The sequence below is a fragment of the Myodes glareolus genome, chromosome 10 (genome assembly GCF_982192425.1).
Source record: "Myodes glareolus chromosome 10, mMyoGla1.1, whole genome shotgun sequence".
In the NCBI taxonomy this organism is placed as follows: domain Eukaryota; kingdom Metazoa; phylum Chordata; class Mammalia; order Rodentia; family Cricetidae; genus Myodes; species Myodes glareolus.
Window position 1 is genome coordinate 23,944,786 of NC_142035.1, and position 25,619 is coordinate 23,970,404.

Consider the following 25,619-nt stretch of genomic DNA (forward strand, 5'->3'; position numbering starts at 1 on the left):
TGCTCCCGGCTCCTGCGACTAGGCTCCCTTCCTGACGGTTTATGGTGTATGTAAGTTTTACCCCCCAAATAATAAATAACCCCTTAAAACATGTGTGGGATTGATTCGCCGATATAAAGATTCTTATGTGTGTGTCTGTGTGTGGGTATGTATGTATGAGCCCAGGTGCCTGTGGAGGCTAGTCGAGGGTGAGGCATCCCCTGCAGCTACAGTCAGTGAAAGGTGGTTGTGAGCTGCTTGACATCGATGCTAGGAACTGAAATCAGGTCCTTTGCAAGAATAGTGCACACTCTTAGATGTGAAGCAATTGCTCCAGCTCCTGAACATTCTATTTTTTAGACAGTGTATTCTTCTAAGTCATTGTAGGACCCACTAGAATTACAAAGATGCACCAAGTTATTTTTGTTTTTTTCTGTGCAACAAGGAACAAAAGACAAACATGTAACGACATGTAATGGCAAATACAGGTGGCTTTCAGGGTGAGGAGCAGCAGAGTGGTAGTCTAGAGCCTTGGGGAGACCTCCTGGTAAGGACCTCCTCCCCCTGTACATGCTACAGGTAGAAGGATGATCACCCAGAATGAACTCACCAGGGAAAGACAGGTGGTTTTCTGAGGAAAACTGTGAAAGAGCAGGCTACCTACAGACCACGTGTGCAGCCGTGAGGTCCTGGAGACTACCTGTTTCCTCCAACCCACACACTCAGCTGTCCGGCAGTTCTAACAGTGATGTGAGCACCTCAGGCACACTGGGTGCACTGTGGGCACTTGGCAGACACCACTTTCTTCCTCACTTAGGCCACTGCAACAGAAAAACATTAGCATGTCGGGCAGTCACGCATGCCTTTAATCGCAGCACTCTGGATGCAGAGGCAGGCGGATCTCTGAGTTCGAGGCCAACCTGGTCTACAAGAGCTAGTTCCAGGACAGGCTCCAAAGCTACAGAGAAACCTTGTCACAAAAAAACAAAACAAAACAAAACAAAAAAAAAAACCCCAAAACATTAGCAGGAGTAGGATTTAATCAAACAGGAATCTAAGGGGGTAAAGGCCCAGGAACCAGGGTACCAACCAGTATATACCAAGGTTTATTCAGGAAGTATTCCACAATGAGGAACAAATCCAGGAACCATGAAAACCTGCCAGGGAATCGAGACCATGGGTTTGGTCAGTGACCATTTGCTGACATAGGAACAGGCCTTTCCAAACAAGTAAAGACAGAACAGTCAGGCAGGTTTTGAAGTTATTTTTAGTAAAAGAAAAAAGCAGGCTTTCCAAAAGTGACTGTGAACTGAAGGTCAGAAGGAAGCTGGGTGTGGGCTTATCATAAGCTCTTACTCTGAAGCCTGGAAATGAGATCCAAGCTTTCCCAGGAACTAACTGGATGCCAGAGACATTCCTTGTTGGAGTGGGCAGAGCTACCCTTGATCAATGGCATGGTCTACATGGGCTCTCAGGCAACCACCATGTGCCCACTGACATGATTAACACTTATTCTGGGGGACATTAAATTAAGGAATGACATAGGAAGCTGAGATGGTGGCTTATTCAGTTGGATTCTGAATCACAATCAGGAAATAGTCTTTATCTGAAAAAGAAAAAAAGCAGAAAAACATCACTAAATATAAACCAGGAGAAAGATCACAGCATCTCCTTACTCACTAAGCATATAGTGCAGGAGAGGAGAAAGCGCTCAGAAGAGCAGCGGTGGCGGTTATTTCCACAGCTGGAACAGGAGATAATCTACAAGTTTATTGCCTCCTGACAAGTGGCTACTAGAAAATGGAGTCTTCATGTGCAGGGCAGTGGACACTTTGCAGCATACTCTAATTTTTATTAATAAGTAAGAGCTGGGGCTGGCAAGATAGCCTAATAATCTGAGTGTCAAACCTCAGGACTCAAATGGCGGAAAGAAACAACCAACTCCGAAGAGTTGTACTCTACCTCTGCAATAGTAAAGGGTGTACTATACACACTTTAGTATAAATGAGATTTTAATATGATTGAGAGATGTCTTAGTTCAGTGGTCATGACCCCTTTGTGGTCTGTCTATCAGATATTTATATCACGATTCCTAACAGCAGCAAAATTAGAGTTATGAAGTAACAATGAAATAATTTCATGGCTGTGGTCACCAGAACATGAACTGTATTGAAAGCTCGCAGAATTAGGAAGGTTGAGAAGCACAGCCTCAATTCATCTTAATAAGCCTGTTGCTGATCTCTACCTTCTATAACATATGCCCCCCCCAAAAAATCCCAACATTTTGAAAGATCACAGGAAGTTATTTGCTTCTTTGAAGCATTTTCCAGTGATAGTCTCATGAATCACACTCCATAGAGATGATAGGTCTCATTTATCAATAAAACATGGCAAAGTGCCATCTGTCAAGGCAAAATTCAGATTTTAGTCATGTTTTGAATCAGTCTGTTCCCTTTATTGTTATTATTTATATATTTATTTGGCAGTACTAAGGGTCAACGCCAGGGTCTTGTAAATGCTATAGGATTGAGCTATACCCTCAATCCCAAATCCATTTATGGACTTTAGATGCAGGCACTCTGTTCAACACAGCATGTCAACTGAAGCTTTGCTGAGCTTAGCAGAGGTGCCTCAGATCTGGTGAGGATGAAGCAGAGTGCAACATGGTGAGCTCATGCCATGAAAACTCTGATCTTTTTTTTTTTTTAAAGATTTTTTTATTTTATGTATGAGTGCTCTGTCTGCATGTGCAACTCCATGCCAGAAGAGGGCATCAGATCCCACTATAGATGACTGAGAGCCACCATGTGGGTTCTGGGAACTGAACTCAGGACTTCTGCAAGAGCAGCCATGCTCTTAACTGCTGAGCCATCTCTCCAGGCTGAAAGCTCTTCTCTTGAGGGACAAAGACTGCAGGTTCTACAGGTATACAGAAGTTGGCATTATGTTCTCGTCATCTGACTGTCTCTATGCCAGCTCAGGTGGCACCTCAGGGAACCCTAGCATCACTCTAGGCAGGTGCTAGTGGCCTACCATTTTACTAATAAACCCATGACAACTGGCTGTTTCAAGTGAGAAGTAACTGTTTTGTAGCTAAGCAGTCTGCACACACAATTAACAAGCTACCAGCAAAACCAGGCTATCAAGTTCTAAATCCTACAGTACCAAATTAAGTACCATGAGGGAGGCAGTGTTTTAAAAATTGTACATTTTAAATTTTACTAAGCACGCACACATGCTGGAGTATGCCAAGTAGAGGTCAGAAGAGGGGTCCCTGCAGGAACTTTCGGAAGTGGTTAACTTTTTATACCATGTGGATTCTAGGACTCAGGCTCAGGTGGTCAGGCTTGGCAACAAGGTCCTTTACTAGCTGAGCCATTTGGACAGCCAGGGATGTAGTGGTTTGTCCTGCATCAGTGAGGTTAGTAAGGCCAACTGTGTGAAATACCTTGATTTGTTAGAATATGAAGAGTTAAACTTTTGGCCCAGGAAGCTGCAAGTGAGTAAGAAAGAGACTGGATCTCTTCCTTTTCTTCACTCCAGTCTGCTCACACTGCGTGGTGAGACCACAGACTCAGCTAGGCCTGATCCCTGCTGTGGCTGCCCTAGGTAATCCTCAGGCATTCTAGTCCTGCTGCCTCTGAGAGAGCTCTGACAGCTGTCAGTGGCTCCTGCTCACGGAGTTCTGGTCCCAAACCCAGAGTTTCTGTATTAACCACATAAAACTGGGTAAACAAATCAGTATGTGCCACTGATTTTCACTTGAAATACTGTGTCCTGGGGGCTGGAGAGACGGCGCAGCGGCTGGTTAAGAGTGGGCACTGCTCTTGTAGAGGACCTGCCATTAGTTCCTAGCATTCCCGTGGCAACTCACAATGTTCTGCTGCTCCAATTCTAGGGGGATCTGGTACCCTCTTCTGACCTCCACTGGTACTGCATGCACATACATATTCCCAGGCACACATACATAAATATTTAAATACCATATCCCAAACATCCTTAACTCTACCCCTCTACTGAATCCAGTCTAACCCATAACAGGGGGTATCTACAATGGGAGGAAATTAAGCTATATGGGGGCCAAGTCTGGGGGCATGTGCCTTTGATCCCAGCACTTGGGAGGCAGAGGTAAGTGGCTGGCTTGGACTACATAATAAGTTTCAGAACAGCCAGGGCTACGTAGAGAAATCTTATCTCAAAACAACAAAAGTCACCTGTTTAATGTGTTTGTTAAACACTGTGCTTATGAGTCCCTACCCAATAAAACTTACTATGGAAAATAGAAACAGTAGAAATGTAGCTAAGTAGCTGGTTAGCCAGGCAATAAGGAATGATGGCATGTTCCAGCAGGAGGATGGTGTGTGAGAAGGCCCCAGGAAGGGAGATGCAGCGGTGTGGTGGTCCCAAGAAACACCACTGCTTATGGTTAACATGTCACACACCTCCAACATACCAACTACCAGCCAGATCAAGTGCCAGGATGTGTACTCCCTGCACCTCTCTGTATGCTGCCCATGTGAAGGTCTGGCCATTTAACTCCACTGATAGAACCACTGAACCCGTGAACCCCAATGAGAACAAGCATCAACTACCCACAGACACCATGAATGTTCATGGGCCCCAGAGGACAAACTGGAGGTACTATTGCACTGCATGAATAGGCCTTCCAGACATCTCTGGAGCTTCGCTGGAGAGACCCTGTCTTCCAGGTACTCGTCTCTGTGTCATCTGTCCTTTACACTAGGTTTCTAGGTGTGCCACTGGGCACCTCAAGTCTGCATTGGTAACTACTAAACGGAAAGATGATTCCCAATACCAGTTTTAGGGACATGGAGATATGTCTTCCATAGTCCCACAGAAAGAAGCTGGGGTGGGCGTGGACTTTCTATTCAATTAGGATTGCAAGGCTGAGCTCTAACCTGATCTTAACATACTCTTCCTGATGTGTTTCAGGATCACAACAGCACCTGGTTCTTTTTTTCCCTTTTAGTTTTTCAAGACAGGGTTTCTCTGTAGCTTTGGAGCCTGTCCTGGAACTAGCTCTTGTAGACCAGGCTGGCCTCAAAACTCACAGAGATCCACCTGCCTCAGCCTCCTGAGTGCTGAGATTAAAGGTGTGTGCCATCGACCCTCACCCCAACTCCTAATCATCACTTCTGCTCTAAGCGCCTCTGCTCAGGATCAGATCCACATACAGCTAAGTCTGGAGTCTGTGGCCCCTTCTAGGCTGAACCCAAGTCACACTTTTCACACGTTCTTCATAGGCAAGCTGTTCTACAACCTGAGGCATCACCGTGTAAGACCTCGTGTATGTCCCAGCCACGGCTTGGCTAAAAGACAGGGAAAGAGGTAACCACAGAAAAGGAATCCTATAGAAACTGTCACGGAAGTCTGTGAGTTTGAGTTAGATGAGGCAGAGCAGGAGGCAACCCCACGCCTCCCCTCTGCAGGTCCCACCCTTGTGGACTCCTCCAAGTGTGAGCATCTCATTACACTGAGAATGATCCTAAGGCCTAAACACAGCCATGCTTGTACTACCCAGACAAGCTTTTCACAGATGAGTCAGAATAGCGATCTGCTCCAGTGCTGGTGGGGGGTTGGCTGCACGGGATGGAGACAGGACTATAAATTCTTTTTCATATAGAAATAGCTTTTCCACCCCTCTGACTCATATTTTCCTGGCCCATAAGATCAGTTCTAACATCCTGCTTCTGAGAAGTCTTTGTTGATTGTCCAAGCAGACCTGATCAACCCTTCCATGTCCTTAATTCTTATGGAGTTCTTACCACGTTGAGAATGACCAGTGCTAACATTTGTGTCTTTCTCCAATTCCCATGTGAGGCCTACCTTGAAGCTGTGGAGACAACACTGTGCCATACTTTCAGATAAGCCAAAGGGAACCTGCGATGGGTTCTGAAACTAAGCTAGAGGCGCAAGAACCCTTACCTGGTGCAACCATAATTTCATTCTTCTTGGAGCGAATTCGAAGGAAGGTTAGGTCATTCTGGGGGTCAATTTCACGCACAGTGCTCCGTGCCTTTAAGATGAAGTTGTGCATCAGGTTGGCATATTGTGTAGTAGTGGGATTGTCCATGGTGCTCTTGATGGGAATGCCTGCGGGAAGAATAAATGAAAACCAAGCAGTTTATGGGAGCCCCTTTCTGTTCAGTGTCTCACCTCACAATCCCTAATTCTAGAAAACTGGGCTGGCAGTTAGCAGACAATGACACTATTTACAGAAGGCACAGCGCTGACCTTGTGTACCTGTGCCAGAGCATCTGTGGGTAGTATCACCATCTCCACTGCTACCAGGCAACAGAGCTGAATAATGGGGTGACCTGCCTTTAGGTACACAAATGGTAAGGATTTAAATGCAGGCCTGGTTCAGTTCAGTACTCCTTCTCTAGGGTTCAAGCAATAGAAGGAGAGGTACTCTTGCAACACTTAAAGCTGGAACTCAGTCATCACTTGGGAAGCAAAAGCAGGCAGGAGCTCTCTGGACAGATCTCAAGGCCAGTTCAGGCTACACAGACCCTGTCTCAAAAAGAAGAGAGACTGAAAAGGAAGAAGAAAGAAAAGATGTCAGCTTGCACCAAGACATACCAGACAAAACCCATTATTAGCTGGGTGGTGGTGGCGCACACCTTTAATCCCAGCACTTGGGAGGCAAACACAGGTGGATCTCTGAGTTCGAGGCCAGCCTGGTCCATAAGAGCTAGTTCCAGGACAAGCACCAAAGCTACAGAGAAACCCTGTCTTGAAAAACAAAACAAAAAAAACAAAAACAAAAACAAAACAAAAGCCATTATTGTTAGGACTGGCTCAGGGCTCAGCTGTAACCACATATACATGAAGTTACCTCCCTACTTCAGTGGGCTTCTATGTAAGCAGCACTGCTGTCTTTAAAAAGAGCCCACTAAGGGGTCAGAGGTGTAGTGGAGTGGTAAAGAGAGAACTTTCTGAGACCTGGGTCCAATACCTAGCACAACACAACAAAATACAGAGTCCATGAAGTAAGTCAGTTCTTAGATTCAACATTCCCCTATTGCTGGATGCTTAGGCTGGGATTTTACTGGTACAATGAACCAGCCAATGACCATCATTGTGTATCAAGTCTCTCTCTGAAGACTGAACGATTAAATGGACATTACTGGGTGTCCTGCTGTCATGGAGATGGGGAATGTGGCTCAACCTGATGACCATCAGGTGCCTGTGAGCTGGCTGTGACCTGTCGGAAAGCTCCATCCAAGTGAAGTCCAGAGGTGACTGTAACACTTATGAAGAATGTAGTATCCAAGTGGCCCAGGACCCTGTGAATCTGTCCAATAAGTGACCCACTTACAGAATAGCCAAAGGTAGGTATTATTCAACCTACTCGATTAAGGCACCAGGAATGCGAAGCCTCTGAGCAGGATAGGCTTTTGTGAGCCAAGTGAAGCCACAAGAATGGGCTACAATAGCCATCTGCCTTTAAGGGACCAAGCTGGGGCCTCAGTGCTGCTACTGGGTCCTAGATAGCAACAATGTGTACACCTGAGCCCATGAGGCCTCTACAGCTGTACCTTTCTGAAGGTGACAGTGTAACTGGTATGTACTATCATCTGTCCATAATCGGATGATCCTAGAGGAAGGACCCTCAAGTCTGGGGATATCCCAGTACCAGGCAGTTTTCCTTTAGAGTAGTTAGGATCCAAGCACCACACTATTAGGAAAGTAGACATTTACCCACCTCTCACTAGACCCTAAGTTCCCTCAGAGCAGGACCTACTCTCATCTGTGCTTATACGTTAAGCATTTACTGATGTTGGTATCTGAGTTGTTTCTGGGTTTACTTTCTGTGGTTCAGATAACAGAATGAATGTGGTTATATATCAAGTAGGCAAATGTAAAAGGACCAACAAACTTAACCCACAGTGGCTCGATCTTAAAAAAAAAAAAAAAAAAAAAAAAAAAAAAAAAAAAAAAAAAGAGGTAAAGAGGCAAGGAATCAAAATTCAGAAGAATTTCAAACAGGGACAAAAGTCCATATTCAAGGATGACAGAGCCGGGGACCTCACAGATGGCCTACTATTAGGCAACCTAGTTCAATCCTTTTCCTTCACAATACTGTGTAGCTTGCAGAAGTAGCTAGTTACCGAGGAAGCACAAGTTCTAGGCATGCCACACAGAGCCACAAAAAAGCCTGCCTGAGACCTTTAATGGAACTGATGGGTGGAGTATTTACCTAGTGTGTACAAAGCCATGAAAAGAGAAAATTTTACTAGATGCTGCTGTCAATCTGTATTAACCTAGGTGTGCATTGTTGTTGACAATGCAAAGCCTGCACAATCCTATTAGGTACATCCACCGCTGACCCCTGTTTTTGGACCCCAGGGGTCATTTGAGTTGTCCTTAAACTCACTATGAAGCTGAGGATGACTTTCTTGGGCCATTGTGCTGGGTACAGGCTGGTGCCACCATGCCAGGTGCCTACTTGATCTCTCTCAATCTCCACTTCTTTGTTGGCAAAATGGGTTATGGCTAAAAAAGATTGCCTACCACCACTCACCCGCCACCTCTTTAAACTAGGGTCTCATTACGTAGCCTTGACTGACCTAGAACTCATGATGAGGACCAGAATAACTTGGAATTTGCTGTGGTCATCCTCTTGAGTACAGACATTACAGATCTACTGCCACACCTGGATAAGGACTTAGCTGCTGCTTCTTTTTCTAAAATACTGTCTATGTATGTGTGCCTGAGCGTGTTTGTATGAGTATGCATATATGTGTACCGTGCATATATGTGTACCGTGTACATGCAGGAGCCTGTGGAGGTTAGAAGAGGGGATCAGATGCCCTAGAACTAGAGTTACAGGTGGTTGTGAACCACCATGAGCCCTCTGCAACAGCCGTAAGTACTCTTAAGTGCTGAGCCGTCTTCCAGCCCTAGAGCTTAGCTTCTTTAAAGATGAGACTCGGAGGAAGGAGGGTGATACTGGGAACAGTAGAAGGTGCATTCTAAGCAAGGGTAAAAACATGGACTAAGAGAATAGACTTAAATGATGAAGACTGCCAGCTTTAGCCGTCTCAGACAGCCATCTCCTTGGCTTACTCACACCCAGAAGCTGTGTTTGCTGCCTTGGCACACTAGTCTGTCAGCTAGCCGTCTGTCTGTCTACATACTGGGCCAGAGGCTAGAGGAAGGGGCTACCAGGCTTAGTGGGAGTTCTCTTTACTGTCTTTTGGATAGGTTTGTGAACCTCTCTCCAAGGCTGGCTCCTCATTTTGGAAACTGTTAATGCTTGATTCTCACAGAGTGTAATGGTGACCAGAAACCTGTTCTTTTCCAGCATGTTGCTAGCATTGCCATTACCATGATTATTAATGGAAGGAGAATGGCATCTAACGTGTTCTCGCTTGCCTTTTCTTCTACTAGGCCATCCTGGAACACATTCCTCAGTGTGTTGACTGAGGCTTTTTCATTTAACAAATATCACTGTGCAGGATGGACAGCAGGAGTTTCAGCAGTGACTCAGACAAGGTCTTGCCTTCATGGTCCTTTCGTAGCCAAACTGCTGATGTTGGCAGCAGTGTCTTGGTATACACCTGTCTTCTGGCCCTGCAGAATGGTTTATGTTATTTTTGTATTTGCTAGCGGGTTTGTCTTTCTGGTCTTTCTTTGGTAAGTAAGGTTTTGTTGTTTACGCTAGTCATGGCTAGGCCTTTCATTCAGAGATTTGCCTGCCTCTGCCTCGTCAGTACTGAGGTTAAGCATGTGTGCCACCATGCCTACCTTTTTGTTTTAAAATTGGCTGCTTCTGGATGGTGGTATCAGCAGCTTGAAGCTTCCAGAGTACTGGGGTTATAAGTTGTGCCAAGTTACCCACTGTATTTGTTGCTGGGGGTTTAACTCAATGTTCCCTGAATGTTAGGTAAGCACTCTACCAACTGCTCTACATCCCTAGTCCAAAGCTGTAGATTTTAAATACATGCCAAGCAGGGTATGTCTACTGGTGTTAATAGTGGCATAAATATGGGGATGATCATTTTCTGCTTAGATCTGAGGCCGGCTCCATAAGAGGAAATTCATGCTTGGTACTACAAGTCTGGTCAAAATGCATGGCTTGGGAGGTCACAAACCCTAGGGGAGATACTACTACAATTATTTTGCTAAATGGACATGTTGCCAGACTGCTGTCTAGATATTTGTTTCTACCCACAGATTAGCGCTCTTCTCAGCCTTGGCCAAGGAAACCTTTCTACAGTGGGCAGCACTGCGGACACCACAGCTCACTAAAGCGAGTGTTGAGTGCTCAGCCTAAGCCCAGGCTCAGGGAACATCAGGACAGAGAGGGCAGAAAGGATGGGAGAGTGGTGGTGAAATGCTGCCTTCTGACATGACATGGGCATTGTGCCCACAAACTCACTGCCGCTCTGGTTACCTGCACAAGCTCACACCATTAAGATCAGTGAGCATTCTAGTAGGCAGTGCTAATTAATTATAGAATCAGTGGGTTACAAAACAAAATAGTACAGGAAGATGAGAGGGTAGACAGGTGAGTGTTGTTGGGGGGCTGGGAGAGAGGACACGGGTATAATCAAGATATACTGCATACATGAAATTGTCAACAAATAATAGTTTAGCCAGGGGCATGCCTTTTATCCCAGCACTCAGGAGGCTGAGGCAGGTGGAGTATTTCTGAGTTCAAGACCAGCCTGATCTACTGAGCAAGTTTCAGGACAGCCAGGGGTACACACAGTGAAACCTTGTCTCAAAAAACAAAAACAAAAACACCAAAAAAGTTTTAAAAGACAAAGAAAAGCTCTAAAATAACAGTAGTGACCCACACCTGGAGTCCTACACTAGCACCTGGAAGATGGAGGCAGCTTACAGAGCAAGTTCAAAGCCAGTGTGGACTACATGAAATCCTGTGTGTGTAGTCTAGAGGCAGGAAGCATGTGGTGATGCCTTCAACCAACAAAGGAACCTGACTAGGTAAAGACTCTTAAGTGTCATGGGGTCAGAAATGAGGGTGAGTGCAAAGTGCTGCACACTGCTGTCTGAGTGAAGTCTTTGTATCCAAGTTTGTAGACACACAGGTTACAGGCCTAAGTGCACTGCTGAGGCCATCCTTGCAGGGCGGTGGGGGAAGCAGAGCACAAGTTCAGGAAGCACAGCCTTTGCACTTAGGGTAGCTGGGTCCACCATGGCCCACAGAGCACGCAGGTGCGCTCAGACTCAGATTTAAACCCTGCCTTGGCAGATGAGAGAGATGGCTCTTCCAGAGGATCTGATTCGAGTCCCAGTCACAACCTTCTGTAATTACATTTGTAGGGGATCCCATACTCTTCTGGCCTCCTTATGCACTGCACATACATGTTGAATACTTATCTTAGAAAAGACCTTAGCTTTGAAATGAGAGGCAATCAATCAAATTGATAAATTCAAGTTTTGTCAATAAACAGAGGCAGCAGGGCTGCTGGAAGGAACAATATGGTGTTTCCTGCTAGCTCCCTTCACACACCTCTGGTGCAGGGAGACTCAGCATCCACAACTCATTAGCCACTCAAACTCATTCCCGGAAAGAGAGAAGAGCTCTGGGCACACGGAGACCAACCAGAGAATTACACACAGAAAAGTAAAAATCAACACAGATGGATCCATAATGTCCATCTAGTGGGCACACAAAAGTAGCAGCAACTAAATAGAGTAATCAACACTGTATTTAGTTGGGAAGTGACTCAAATTTGTAACCCTAACAAAGATAGACTCACAAGGAATGCCATAAATTCTAGGCCACCCTGGGCTACACAATGAGTTTCAGGCTAGGACTGACACTTAAATTTTTTGCTTACAGGGGCTAAAGGAGCAGTTCAGTCACAAAGCACTTGCTTAGTGGGTGTGAGGCCTGGCTTCAATTCTTAGTGCTTAAAAAAAAGAAATTTTTAAAAAAAGTTTTTGCTTATGTGAAATCTACAAAATCTCAAGGTAAACATATTTTAAAAGAGTAACAATTAGGTGCGATAGAAAAGACTTTTTTTTTTCCTTTTTATTTTTTTTTCTTTCTGAGACAGCTATCCTTGAACTATGTAGACCTGGCTGACCTCAAACTCAGAGATCCAACCAGCCTCTACCTCCCAAGTGCTGGGATTAAAGGCATTTGGCACTATTCCTGGCTCTAATGGTGTATACTTTAATCCCAACACCCAGGAGGCAAAGGATCTCAGTGAGTTTGAGAACAGTGAGACTTTATCTCAAAACACAAGTCTTAGCAACTCTGATCGCCACAAGAGAGAGGAAACCATGGGTTACTAACAGCTGCACCTCAGTGCGGTGGGACTGAGCTGGACAGAGAAACCATGGGTTATTGGCAGCTGCGCCTCAGTGCGGCAGGACTGAGAAAGTTTTCCCATTTACTAAATAAAGATGTCTGAGGCAAGTGGTGCGTGCCTGTAACTCTAGCATGTGGGAGGTGAAAGGAGGATTGTGAGTTCCAGGACAACTTAGGTTACACAGCAAGACCTTTTCACAAAAAAGGGGGAAAATCCCAAGAATAGTATCAGAACTTTGGAAATGTTGAAAATAAAACAAAACAAAACAAAAAACTAGAAGGAATCTGGGTTTGTGAAGGGACTGAGGAGGGCAATGGCATGTGGTGTCGGGGCTGTTCTCTGGAGGCCCGCCTGGATGGGGGCCATGGGTGAGGGCCTACCTTCAGTGTTCACCACGATGATTCCCTGCACTCCTTTCTGGCTCTGAAGTCTCTTGAGTGTTTCCTCCACCTCTGCCTGCCAGAAAAGGAGACCAAGATTAGGTCTTCAGATCCCAGCATATGAATGACACATCCATCTAACAAACCAGTAACACCCAGCCACTTGGCACTGCTCCAAAGCTGCCCAGGCCAGGCCCATGCAGAGTGCTCCTTAGGCCAACACTGGCACCCAGAGCTTCAGTCTCAGCCATGAGGAGCTGCTTTTGGCCTTTTACCACCAGGCAGTTATCCCTTCCCTGCCCATCAGCTATTTGAGAGCAGACTATAAACACCATTTCTGGAGTACAGACACACCCAGGACACACACAGACGGTACAGTACTCTGATGATTTGAAAAACAAAACAGCCCTAAATAGTAGCTTCTAACAGGAAGGAGGCACTTTATTTGTGGCTCAAACATCACAAATGAAAATACTGCCAGGGAGCAAAATGACCCCATAATAAACCCGCTTACTTAATGTGTCATCTAGACAGGGTAACACTCGGCACACAGGCACAGGAATGTCCTAGGAAGGGGATCACTAATTCCGATAACCCAGAAACAGCTCAAGTGGAGCTTGTCGACACACAAAGAGATGTCTGAGTCTTCCTGTCATACATGCTTCTAACTTGTCATTCAAGACTTTGCCCTGCATCTGTTCTCCAGCTGCAGAGTCACATCTCTTGTCCATCTATTTTTTCGTTTTTGAGACAGGGTCTCTACATGGCCCTGGCTTTCCTGGAACTCACTACGTAGATGAGGCTGGTCTCAAACACAAGGATTGCCTCCCTCTGCCTCATGAGTGCTGAGATTAAAGGTGTACACTATCACACCTGGCCCTCCCCTACACTCTTTAAAAAAAAAAAAAAAAAAGGAAACCTGGGGGGTGGGGGTGGGGATGGTGGCGACATACACCCTTAATCCCAACGCTCAGGAGGCAGAGACAGGGAGATCTCTGTGAGTTCAAGGCCAGCCTGGTCTAGAAGAGCTATCCAGGACATCAGGGGCTATAAACCCTGTCCCGAACAACAACAACAACAAAAAAAAAAAAAAAAAAAAGAGAAAGAAAGAAAGAAAAACTTTAAGGCTTCTCTGACACCCAAGTCTTTCAGACCACCTCTTCGTGAGGATCATGTCTTCTTTGAAGCCTATAATCAATGATCTTGCCTTCAACTCTTCAAGCCCTTGACTATGCTTCAGTGAGACATACATCAGGTACTGTAACTAATTACTCAGGCTCTACAGAGGTCAGTAGAGTAGGAGCCCATAAACAGAAGTCTAACCAACCTTCCTCTCCCCGTGGCTGGGAACCTGGTCTTGTAGTGTACTTTTTATTAGGGTGTCTCCTCCAGAGGTTCAGAATCTAATCAAGCTCCTCAAATGCAGAATCTCTGAGTTCAAGGTCAGCCTAGTCTACATCCCATGTGTCAAAAAAAAAAAAAAAAAAAAGCAGATGATCTTTGGAAATGGGTACCAGTCACAGAAATTCACATCATTCTGTTTCTGGGGCAAAAGGGCTAGGGCTGGGGCTCCTGAACAACTGAAGACAGCACAATGGATTGTTTTTCTGGAGAGCACAGGCTGACAATCCAGTCACCACCACCTACTTCCTCTAAGAACAGTGCCAGATGCTGCAGGGATGGTAGAGGCACTCCTACAAAGTGGCAAGTAGCCTGATGCCTCTGTGGAGGAGAGGACAGTGAGGGTGATATACATGTCTCAGATCCTGGTCATGGCAGACTCCCTAACCTCCGACCACATGTAGGTGCTGCTCTGGATGGAAGGGGAACCACTGTAGATCCTGGTCACCCTACTGAAAATCCATCCTATGCAAACAATGCCAGAGAAACAAAGGAATGTAGCAAGATGCCCAGGGCAGTGCCACCTGCAAGAGCAGAACAGAAATGCCCAGTCCTCAGGAAACGACCAAGGAGGACACAGCATCCACTGCAGGCGATGTTTACATGGCCTGAGAGAGATTAGGTCACGACACCACCTCCAAAGTCTGAGATTGATATTCCACAAAAATAATAAAGTACAAAAAGTGCTTTCCATGTGGCTACAACTTCCTAAAAAAATAAAGCCATACAGAACACGGAATTATAGATTGGGTTTATTTTCTTTTTTCAAAACAGTCATTTTTGCTAACCATTGTGGGTTCCACCTATAAACACCAGCACTTGAAAGCCAGAAGCAGGAAAACATGAATAAACAAACATCTAGTCAGTCAATGGTGGTGCTGTAGGTCTGTAATCTCAGCACTTGGGAAGCAAAGGTATAAACAGGATCAGGGGTTTAAAATCAGTATTAGATATGAGGAAAATTTAGGGTCAGCTTGGGCTACATGAAATCCTATCTCAAAAAATATATAAATATACTAACCAAACCATTACCTAAGTATCTCTTTTAATTCTACTGTATATTAAACATGCACAGATTTACTTGGAGCTGGAGAAATAGCTCAGCAGTTACGAGCACTGGCGACTCTGCAGAGGACCTGGGTTCAGTTCCCAGAACCCACATGGTAATTCACAACTACCTGTAACTCAAGTTCCAGGAGATTGATTCATCATACTGTTCGGGCATATTTGGGTACCAGGCACACATGTGATGTTCATACATACAGGCCGAAAAACACAAGTGTTAGCTAGCTTCTTTCCTTCTAAGAGGTCTCTATTATGGGGGCTGTGGGGCTTGACACACTCAAATCTTTTTTTTTTTTTCCCCAAAACAGGGTTTTTCTGTGCAGCCCTGGCTAGCCTGGAACTCCCTCTGTAGACCAGGCTGGCCTTGAACTCAGAGTCACCTGTGTTTGCCTCCCCCCCCCCAGCAACACACTTAACATCTTGAGAATATGTAACATGTGGTGGCTTGAATTAGAATGGCCTCCAGAGGCTCCTGTGTGTGAATGTTTGCCCGTTGGTGAAGCTGCTCCGGGAGGATTAAGAGGTGTAATCTTGTGGAAGACGTATGTCACTACACAGGCTTTGAGGCTTCAAGAGACTCGGGCCATTCCCAGTGTGTGCCTCTAAACTGCAGATGTTCCCGCTGGCATGCCTTTGCACTGCCATCATGGACTCTAACCCTCTGAAATCATAAGCCCAAATGAAACACTTTCTTGTATAAATTGCTATAGTTTGTTGAATCCTTGGTTCCTAGTTGGTGAACTGCTGGGAAGGATTAGGAGGTGTGAACTTAAAAGTGTGAGACTGTTAAAGGTGTGTCACTGCAGGTGGGTTTCGAGATTCCAAAGCCCATGCCAGGCCCTCTGTCTGCTGTGTCTGCTTGCTCCATGCCTGTCTGCTTCCTACCATGGTGACAGACAGTGAACTCACCCTCCGAAACTGCAAGCCAGCCCCAGTGAATGCTTTCTTTCATGAACTGCCATGGTCATGCTGTCTCAAAACACACTAGAAAGATAACTAGACAGCCTGTTACTGCTAGGTGTGTGTGTATGTGTGAAGATTTTCATTTTATAGCCCAGGCAGGCCTCCAACTTGTGGCATTCCTTCTGCCTCAGCCTCTTGATATTTTTTATTTCCTTTTGGTCTGTGGAGACAGGGCCTGATTATATAGCCTATTTTTATCTTTAAGATTTATTTGTAGTCAGGTGTTGGTGGCGCACACCTTCAATCCCAGTACTTGGGAGGCAGAGGCAGGTGGATCTCTGCGTTTGAGGTCGGCATGGTCTACAGAGTGAGTTCCAAGACAACCAAGGCTACACTGAGAAACCCTGTCTCAAAAAAACAAAACAAAGATTTGTTTGAGTATACGTACATTTGTGTGTGCAGATTCCTACAGAGACCAAAGATGGCAGCAGGCTCCTTGGAGCTGTCCGAAGTTGAAGGTATTTGTGAACTGTCCAAGACAGGTGCTGTATCCAAAGATTAGTTCTCACGACGGAGCAGCGAGTACCTTTGACCTCTGAGTCCATCTCTCTCTCACCCCCAATAAAGCTAAATCATGTGAAAAAATGTCCTCTATGCAATGGTGAAGAAGGGACAAGTTATGCGCTCTCTAGTTAGGTGTATATGCGTCAATAAAGCCCCAGGATGCATGGGGTCTGGGGCCACCACACCCAGTATCTCAGTATCTTAGCATTTAGGAAATCATGAGTTTTAGGTTAGCCTAAACTACATAGTGAATTTAAGGCCTGCCTGAGCTACATAAGGAGCTTGTCTCAAAAACTGGTGGCTGATGTAGGTCAGTGGCAGATCTGCCCAGTAGGCATGAGACCTTGAGCTCTATCCCTAGTAGAGCAAAATTTAACAGAAAAAATAACTTTAAAAACATTACATAAAATAATTAAGAAAAATAACAAGTATCCAATAAGAGGTAGAAAACAAATCTAAGATAAATTACAAACACCTACAAGATCATCATTCCTTATAAAGGAATGGAAGTCAGCAATGCAGCACTGTCTGGATGCTGGGCTCACTGAGGTAACCGCCTGGGGAAGGGACACAATTCAAGGTGAGAACGCCAAGTACTGGTCCTTTGTCTCAACTCTGAAAATTATTATAAAGAAATAATCTAATAAAATTTAAAATACCAATCAAAAATTATAGACCAAAGCACTATGACTTTGAGTTAGGAATTGGAAGCAACTGTACTCCAGGGAAATAGTTTGGCAAATTCTCATACAACCATGGCTGGGCATGGTGGTGGACACATTTAATCCCAGCACTCAGGTGTCAGAGGCAGTAAATTTTTGTGAGTTCAAGGCTGACCTAGCCTCTGTAGTTCCTGGACAGCTAGTGCTCCACACTGAGACCTTGTCAAAATACACACGAACACACACACTTATTTTCCAACTACTATGTAGTAAATAAAAATAATTTATCATAAAGATGATGTAACAAGCCAGGCAGTGGTAACGCACGCCTTTAATCCCAGCAGAGGCCAGCGGATCTCTGTGAGTTTGAGGCCAGACTGGTCTATAGAGCAAGTTCCAGAACAGGTTCCAAAGCTACACATAGAAACCTTGTCTCAAAAAACAGAGAGAGAGAGAGAGAGAGAGAGAGAGAGAGAGAGAGAGAGAGATAACATGATTAAAAGCTCTTGAACATTAAATAAAAAAACATGAACATCTTGAAAGATACATATGTAAAAATGAGCAGGAAAAGGGGAAAACAGCTACACGGTAGATAAAACTGAATAAAAAGTGTGGATGATGTTATGTAATTGTACTAATGAGCAGTTTCCACCAATATATACTGTCCTGTAGATACTGGCAGGAGTGTCAAAGACAAGGGAGAGGAAACTGTAAACTAAATGTGTATATGGGCATAGGGGACTATGCAGCCTTAAAATGAAGTAGGTTTGGAAAAGTGTGTGTGTCTATGTGTGTGTCTGGAATGAGTATGAATGCTCCTGGGGTTCAAATCCACAGCCTCTTGTAGTATAGGGTTTTGGTTGTTTTCTGAGAAAGGGTTTCTCACTTTATAGACCAGACTGGCCTCAAACTCAGAGATCCATTTTTCTCTGCCTCCTGAGTGCTAGAATTAATGGCATGTGCCACCACCACCTATTTCTCTCTCTCTTTCTCTCTCTCTCTCTCTCTTTCTTTTTTAAAGACACAGTCTTACTATGTAGACTGGGCTGGCACTGAACTCAGAAACCTGCCCTACCTCTGCTTCCCAAGTGCTGGTAGTATAGATGTGAGTCACCATGCCTGCCAATGCTAGATGTCTTTAAGTGAACGGAGGAATGAGTGAAAATATATGTATAATATTATGTATATATAATTATTATTTTGTAATCATGTCTATAGGTTTGTATACATGAGTGTAGTGACCCAGGAGTCCAGAAGAAGGGTGCTGGGATTACAGGCAATTGTGACTGCCTAATATGGGCACTGGTCCTTTGGAAGAATGTACTCATATCACCGAGTCATGGCTCCAGACCAAAATAAACTTTTTTTTTTTTCTGAGACAAGGTTTCTCTGTGTAACAGTCCTAGCTGTCCTGGAACTAGCTCCATAGATCAAGCTGGCCTCAAACTCTCACGAGATCCACCGGTCTGCCTCCTGAGTGCTGGGATTAAAGGTGGGCGCCGCCACCACCCGACTAAAATAAACATGTATGTCATAAAGTAAACCTCATGACAAACATGCACAAATTGTTCCAGTCTCGTGCAATATTGCTGGGCATAGTGGCACTTGTCAAAAATCCCAGCACTTTAGAGGTAGATAAAGGATTGGAAGTTCAAGTCATCCTTGGCTAAGTAGCAAGTTGAAGTAACCTGATCTATAAAAGGCACAGAGCATAAAACAGTCCTTATGTACCAAACAAATCCAGAAGGAAGCATACCTGACTGTCAACACTATTTAGCTTGGGAAAGTAAGGGACCACATGCACTTCCTATAGATTACACACGACAGTGCCGCACGAGGTCATTTGGAATGTTCACCTAAATATGTAACAATTTTGAGTGCAAACAACAGCACAGTACCGATTATAGAAAAAAAAACGGCACACACATGCTTGTGTAAATATACAAGAAACTGGCTGTTCCTCAAGCAGCCTGAAGGTGGAGACATTCTTTGTGGTATAATGAAAAGCGTAGAACCCCCAATTGAGTGGTCGATGATGGTTACAGCTAATAAAAACATAGTAAGCAATGCGCCTAAGTAGTTGTTGCCTCTAAGTCAGCGGTTCTCAACCTGCCTGATGCGAAGACCCATTAATAGAGGTTCCTCACATTGTGGTGAGCCCCCAAACACAGACTATTTCCATTTCTAATTCATAACTGTAAATTTGCTACTGTTATAAACTGTAACGTAAATATCTGATATGTAGATGGTCTTAGGCGACCGCTGAGGAAGGGTAATTCAACCTCAAGAGGTCTCAAGCCACAGCTTGAGAAACTGCTCTAGGTGATGCGCTTCCGTTTTCCGTCTCAGTTTCTTACATGTTTATAGTTTTCTGCGGGCTGAAGAGACGGCTCAGTACCTAAAAGCACTGAACGCTTTTCCAAAGGTCTGGAGTTTGACTTCCAGCACTCATGGTAGCTCACAAAGGAGCCGACCCCCTCTTCTGGCTCTGTGCCAACACCAGGCACGCCAACGGTGCAGGCAAAACATTATTCATATACATACAAACTGAAGAAAACGTTTCTAATAAAGTTTTTGTTTTGCGACACGAACTCGCCTTGAAGTGCAAATCGTCGCCTTCCCGGTGCTGAGATTTCAGGCGTGCACCGCCACGCCAGTCCGATTCTGATGTTTGCTTTAACTTTGGAAAGGGCCTTTTAAATTCTCTACAACTCGTGAGGACGGAAAGGACCACCCTGGAAAGGTAGCGGACGGCTTTGGGATGCCCCAGGATTGGACCCCACGGTTCCTAACAACCCGCACACCGGACTGAGCCCACAGGCGGCAGCCAAGCTCCATGGAGTTCGATTCCCCAGCACGGCTGGCTTTGGACTCAAGTGAGAAGATGGAGCTAGGGGCCGTACCTACTTCACAAAGTGGAGGAGGGGAGGCAATGCATGTAGCGCCTAGGGCGCCTACCGCCCCCTGTACTCCAGCGAACACAGCAGCCTGGCTGGGATCGCCCCAAATCGCCCGAAAAGCTAGGCTACAAGCGAAGCAGAGGGCGGGCCTCCGGGGCGTCGCCTCACAGACCGGCTTCCGGTCAAGGGCCTGTGGCATCCGGTCGCTCCGCCTGGGCCCGGACTAAAGGCCCACAGTGCGGGTCCCGCGAGGCGACGCCAGCGACCAGGACCCCGGCCGGCGACGGACGTGCGCCTCTCGGGGGTAGCCGCGCCCCCCACCGCAGCCCTGGGAGGACACTCACCATCTCGGACCGATCCAGCAGCTCCGAGTCGCCGACGCTCAGCGAGGTCCCCGCCCTTCTGAGCCTGCGCACAATTCTCTGTGGAGACGGACAGCTCGGACAGCCTATCAGGAGCCAGTGGGGATAAGGGCGGGGCTGATGTGAGTCAGCTGGGCAGGGACTCTTCCCTGTCAGGAAAGGCTAGAGCTGCTGTGCCGAGAGATGCCGGGTTGGTTTTCAATACTCGACCGAGGGCCCCGGGCGAAGGCCGACTGTTGCTGAAACTCCCTTTGGCCCAGATTGAGGCAGAGACAAGAGCCCAAATAAGCTGAGGATATGGGCAGCCCTGAAGCTGGGCATCTCAGGAACAAGCTCTGGAATGAACTGGTCAGGACTACGCTGCACTATAAGATTTAGGATGCGGACTCCACCGCACTCCAGTGTTTCTTTGGAGAATCTTTTTATTTCTGCCCTACCAGTTTCTTGCCTCTAAAAGAAAACGCATTTTCCTGTCTTGTCCTCTGCTTTAGAAGTTTACTCTTGCAGGTTACAAAAAACATCCGGGTTTCTAACAGAAAATTTAGGTTAAGCTGGTGGTAGCAGCACACTCCCTTAATCCCAGCACTCAGGAGGCAGAGGCAGGTGGATCTCTGTGAGTTCAAGACCAGCCTGGTCTACACATCAAGTCCCAGAACAGGCTCCAAAGCTACACAGAGAAACCCTGTCTCGAAAAACCAAAAAAACTTAGCCAAAAGGCAACAATCACAAAAGTCAGCTAAAAGCTTAGGTGATACAGATGATGCCAGCAAGGCTCTGTCCCCATTACTCATCTGGCATGTGGCCCTGTGGGCCTGAGACAGTGGAGGAGCTGCCCCGGGGTCATAAGAGCAGGACTGTCCTTTCCCCTCGCCAGCTGCAGCACTCAGGAGAGTGGCCCCTGCACCTCCCCTGGACAGCACAAAAGAGCTGACCCCGAGGGCCCGAAAGTAGAACTGGCCTCAGCCCTTGCTCACTGCTGCAAGGGTGAATTAGCTGGGGCAATGAACTCATCCTGGTGGTGAGGACCGGGGAGAACTGGTGGGTGGGCCAACCCTGCCGCTGCCCAGTCCAGAACCAGGGTTATGACTTGACACCCTCCCTATGGGGGGGTATAGCATCCACCCCATCTATGACCTGCTGGAGCAAGTGAAGGGGGCCTGACTTGTAGATTCAAAGGAGCAGGATCTCCATGGGACACAGGACAACAGGATATCCAAGAGTCTCAATGAGGGCCTAGCATCAATAGTGTTGTAGAAACCAGAGGCCTTGAACTAGACCAATGACTCTTGCAAGATATGTGGTCAAAGGGTTTGTAGTGTGTCAGGCGGTGGTGGCACAATGGCAGGCGGATCTCTGTGAATTCGAGACCAGTCTGACCTACAGAGCGAGTTCTAGGACAGGCTCCAGAGAAACCCTGTCTCATACAAACACACAAAGGCTAAAAGGTTTACTGTGTGACTTACTTTGTCACACTGCAGCTTCCATGACAAGATTTTTAATTTTGTTATTTTTTCTCTTAAATTTTGTTTTACTTCAAGGGGAAGTGCAGGGGCAGGGAGCAGATGTGAAAGGACAGGAAATGAATGGGATCGAGATGCATGATGTGAAAGACACACTGGATAAAGTTTTTAAAAGGCCTGGGCGATAACACTCCGGTATTCAAGCTAGGTGCAATACTCTGCGGGATCTCCTGCTACAAGGGAACTCACCTAGTAAGAGCACTTGATGCTCTTGCTGAGGACCTGGGTTCAATTTCCAGCACCCAAATGGCAGCTCACAGTCAACTATAGCTCCATTCCAAGGTATCTGATGACCTCCTCTGACCCCAAGAGCACCAGGCACACACATGGTGTACATAAATACAGGCAGGAAAAATACTCATACATTAAAAAGAAAAGATTGGAGCCTGGGTGTGGTAGCACATGCCTTTAGGGTGGCAGAGGCAGTCTGATCTCAGATCTGGAGGCCAGTCTGAGCTATAGAGTAAGTTTCAGGACAGCCAAGGCTACACAGAGAAACCTGTTTCAAAAAAAAAAAAAAAGTAAATAAAGAAATGGTTATGGAGTGCACCTCACCTCCAGGGCACCTCTTCATTCCAAATAGGGTAGAAGTGTCATAGTGAATAGGTCCCTAGAAATCCAGGTGTTAGTTACAGGAAGGATATAAGCCAGGCGGATGCAGGATGGGCAGCTCTGTGGTGAGGACTGTAATGGCCATTTATTTGATAGGACTTGAAGTCTAATTAGGATGGCAGAGTTGCCTCTGGGGAGAATTACATTGCTTGTAATAGCAATGGAGTATAAAAGGGTTTGGAGTTAAAATCAACCCTGGATTCCAGTTTGAACTCTCCATTTAATTCTTTGGATGATATTAATACTTTGGAGCTATTTTCTTTAGATAATCATTCCTTTCTAAGTATAGTATAGCCGGTCACATATTGATAGTCTGGGATGATGTTGCGTGGATATGGTATCTCTTGCTATACCAGGGAAGTTAAATAGAACAGGTCTGAGTTAGAGAAGAGGAAAAGAAATAGCATGGCTGTTTCTCTGCATTTCAGAAGCCCTATAGCCTAGAGCCACTCTGCTGAAGAGGAACCCACTCAGGAGTGAGTAACAAAGACCTTCTCCTAACAACCAGGATCTGGGAGGGGTCTGTAGTTTCTGGCTACTTCCTGAAGTTTTTCTCTGCTGGTTCGGCCTTCTTTCCTAAACAATTGTGTGTGGATTCCTGTGAAGGGTGTATGTGGAGGCTTGAGCACCATTTGTGGAATTGGTTCTTTCTTTCTTCCTACTTTTTCCATCTGCTCCAGGGACTAAACTCAGGTTTATGTAGCAAATACCTTGACCCAGTGAGCAATTTGCTAAACTTATCCATGTTTTTCTAAACATTTTGTCTGTATATATATATGGGCTCCTATATACCACAGGACAAGTCTGTGACAGTCAGAGGACAATTTTGGGAGTGTGATGTGGGATTCCCCTCTGTATGCTGTGATTACCATTAATGAATAAAGAAAACTGGCTTGGCCTGTTAGGGTAGAATAGAGCTAGGTGGGGGAAACTAAACTGAATGCTGGGAGAAAGAAGAAGGACTTAGAAGCCATGTAGCCCAGCCGGAGACAGATGCCGGAAGTTTAGCAGGTAAGCCACAGCCACGAGGCGATACACAGATTAATAAAAATGGGTTAAATTAATATGTAAGAGTTAGCCAATAAGAAGCTAGAACTAAGGGGCCAAGCAGTGATTTAAATAATATGGTTTCTGTGTGATTATTTTGGGTCTGAGCAGCCGGGAATGAACCAAGCAGCCTCCTTACAACAGGAGTGGTTCTCTCCTCACACCCAGTGGGTCCCTGGGATTAATTTCAGATCCATAGGCTTGCTTAGCAGTGAGTGCCTGACTCCCAGTCATCTCACTGACCCTCAAGCTTGGATTTCTGAAGAGGTGTACTTAAGTGGGTTAGGGGGCAGACTGGGGAGAATGGTCAGTCTCTTCTTAAAAAAAAAATTGATTTTTGACTGTTTTACCTGGATATATGTATGTGTGCATGTATGTGCACCATGTGCATGACTGGTCTCATGGGGGTGAGAAGGAGGCATCAGATCTCTTGGAACTGGAGCTGCAGGTGGCTGTGTGCTGCTCTTGAATGGCACTGGAATCGGAATTGTGTTCCCCGGCTAGAGTAGTAAGCACTTTCTTTTCTTCTTTTAAGACAGGGTTTCTCTGTATAGTCCCGGCTGTCCTGGAACTTGCTCTGTTGTCCAGGCTGGCCTTGAACTCAGAGATCCACCAGCCTGAGTGTCAAAAGCATACACTGCTACCACCACCCCTGGGGTGTAAATACTTGTTATAACTGAGCTTCTCTCTCCAGCTGTTTGGGTTGTTTGTGAGACAGGTCTCACTATGTAATCCAGCTGTTCAGGAACTCATAGAGTCTGCTTGCCTCTGCCTCTCCAGTGCTGGAATGAAAGGTGTGCACCACCAATCCTGGCTCCACCTAAAAAGCTTACTGACAGTTTCATGCACACATACAATGCATTCTAGTCACACTTGCCCCTCCCACCCTCTCAATTCCACTGTCATGTCTTAGTTTTTGCTTGGTGACCCAATCAATGGTTTGAATCAGAGCCTTCTGCATGTGTGTGGTCATGAGCATGACACTACCCTCTGTAACTCACCAGCGGGTACGTTTTGTCTCTTTTGAGACACGGTCTTGCTGAACCTGGAGTTTATCTAGTCTGCTAGGCTATCTAGCTGGCCAAAGAGCTTCAAGAATCTGCCGCTGCTCTGCTCTGCTGCACACCGCGACTCCAAGCTTCACATGGGTGCTGGAGTCCAGCATGCTTGTGCAGCAAGTGCTTTGATCGCTTTCTGATATAGCAGATCTGCATTTTTTCTATACACTCACAACAGACAGGCTGTCAACTGCCTAAAAAAGTCATGTAAAAGGCTTTCCTACATGTGATATATACCATTTCCTAACAAAACCAACAGGAAAGTATGAAAACCGAAGAACTCAAAAAACTTTAATTATAAACAGTCTTACATCTTCTAAGGAAACCCAAGTGAGGCAGCCTCCTGAAGGACTCTGTGATATGTGTAGTTACCTGCGCATTTGAAATCACAGAAATCACAGCAAGGGAGGCGAGCACAGGGACAGACTAGGGTGCCGCTCCCTGGCTGACATGATAAAAGCACACACAGACACTTCAAAGTCCAAGAGAAAAACAGAAGGGGGTGGCGACTGCAAATACCAATGATACCACACCGAAGTTGTGAACCTTAAAGAAATTTAGACCCCAAACAGAGGCAAAAGTCCACAAGTCACCCCAATAACATTTCAGGTAATTTCACCAGGTAAGTAAAAAGTGACAGAGAGGGGCTTGGCTGTAAGAGTCATTTAGAGTGAGAGTTTGCAGGCAGATGAGTAGAGCTGCTTAAATAACAACTAAATTTAATGTTTCTGCACCCAGGTCACTGCTGTCAATTGCTCCTCAGCTTTAAATCACTTCCTCTGGTCAAATCCCCAAGCCCCTTCCCTTTGAACTGCTGTGGAACCCACCAAAGAGCAGAAGAAAAGGCAAATG

At 45.7% G+C, this 25,619-nt stretch overlaps 1 protein-coding gene across 1 annotated transcript; it reads right to left on the reverse strand.

Moving 5' to 3' along the window:
• Positions 1 to 1,228: 1,228 nt before the first annotated feature.
• Dynlrb1 (dynein light chain roadblock-type 1) lies at positions 1,229 to 20,382 on the reverse strand. The gene is made up of 4 exons (XM_048431537.1): positions 20,176 to 20,382; positions 12,674 to 12,749; positions 5,926 to 6,093; positions 1,229 to 1,585 (listed from the first exon to the last, which is right to left on the reverse strand). Exons 1-4 carry the CDS (start codon positions 20,365 to 20,367, stop codon positions 1,542 to 1,544), a joined length of 480 nt encoding a protein of 159 aa, XP_048287494.1. The 5' UTR covers positions 20,368 to 20,382; the 3' UTR covers positions 1,229 to 1,541.
• Between the last annotated feature and the right edge of the window lie 5,237 nt (positions 20,383 to 25,619).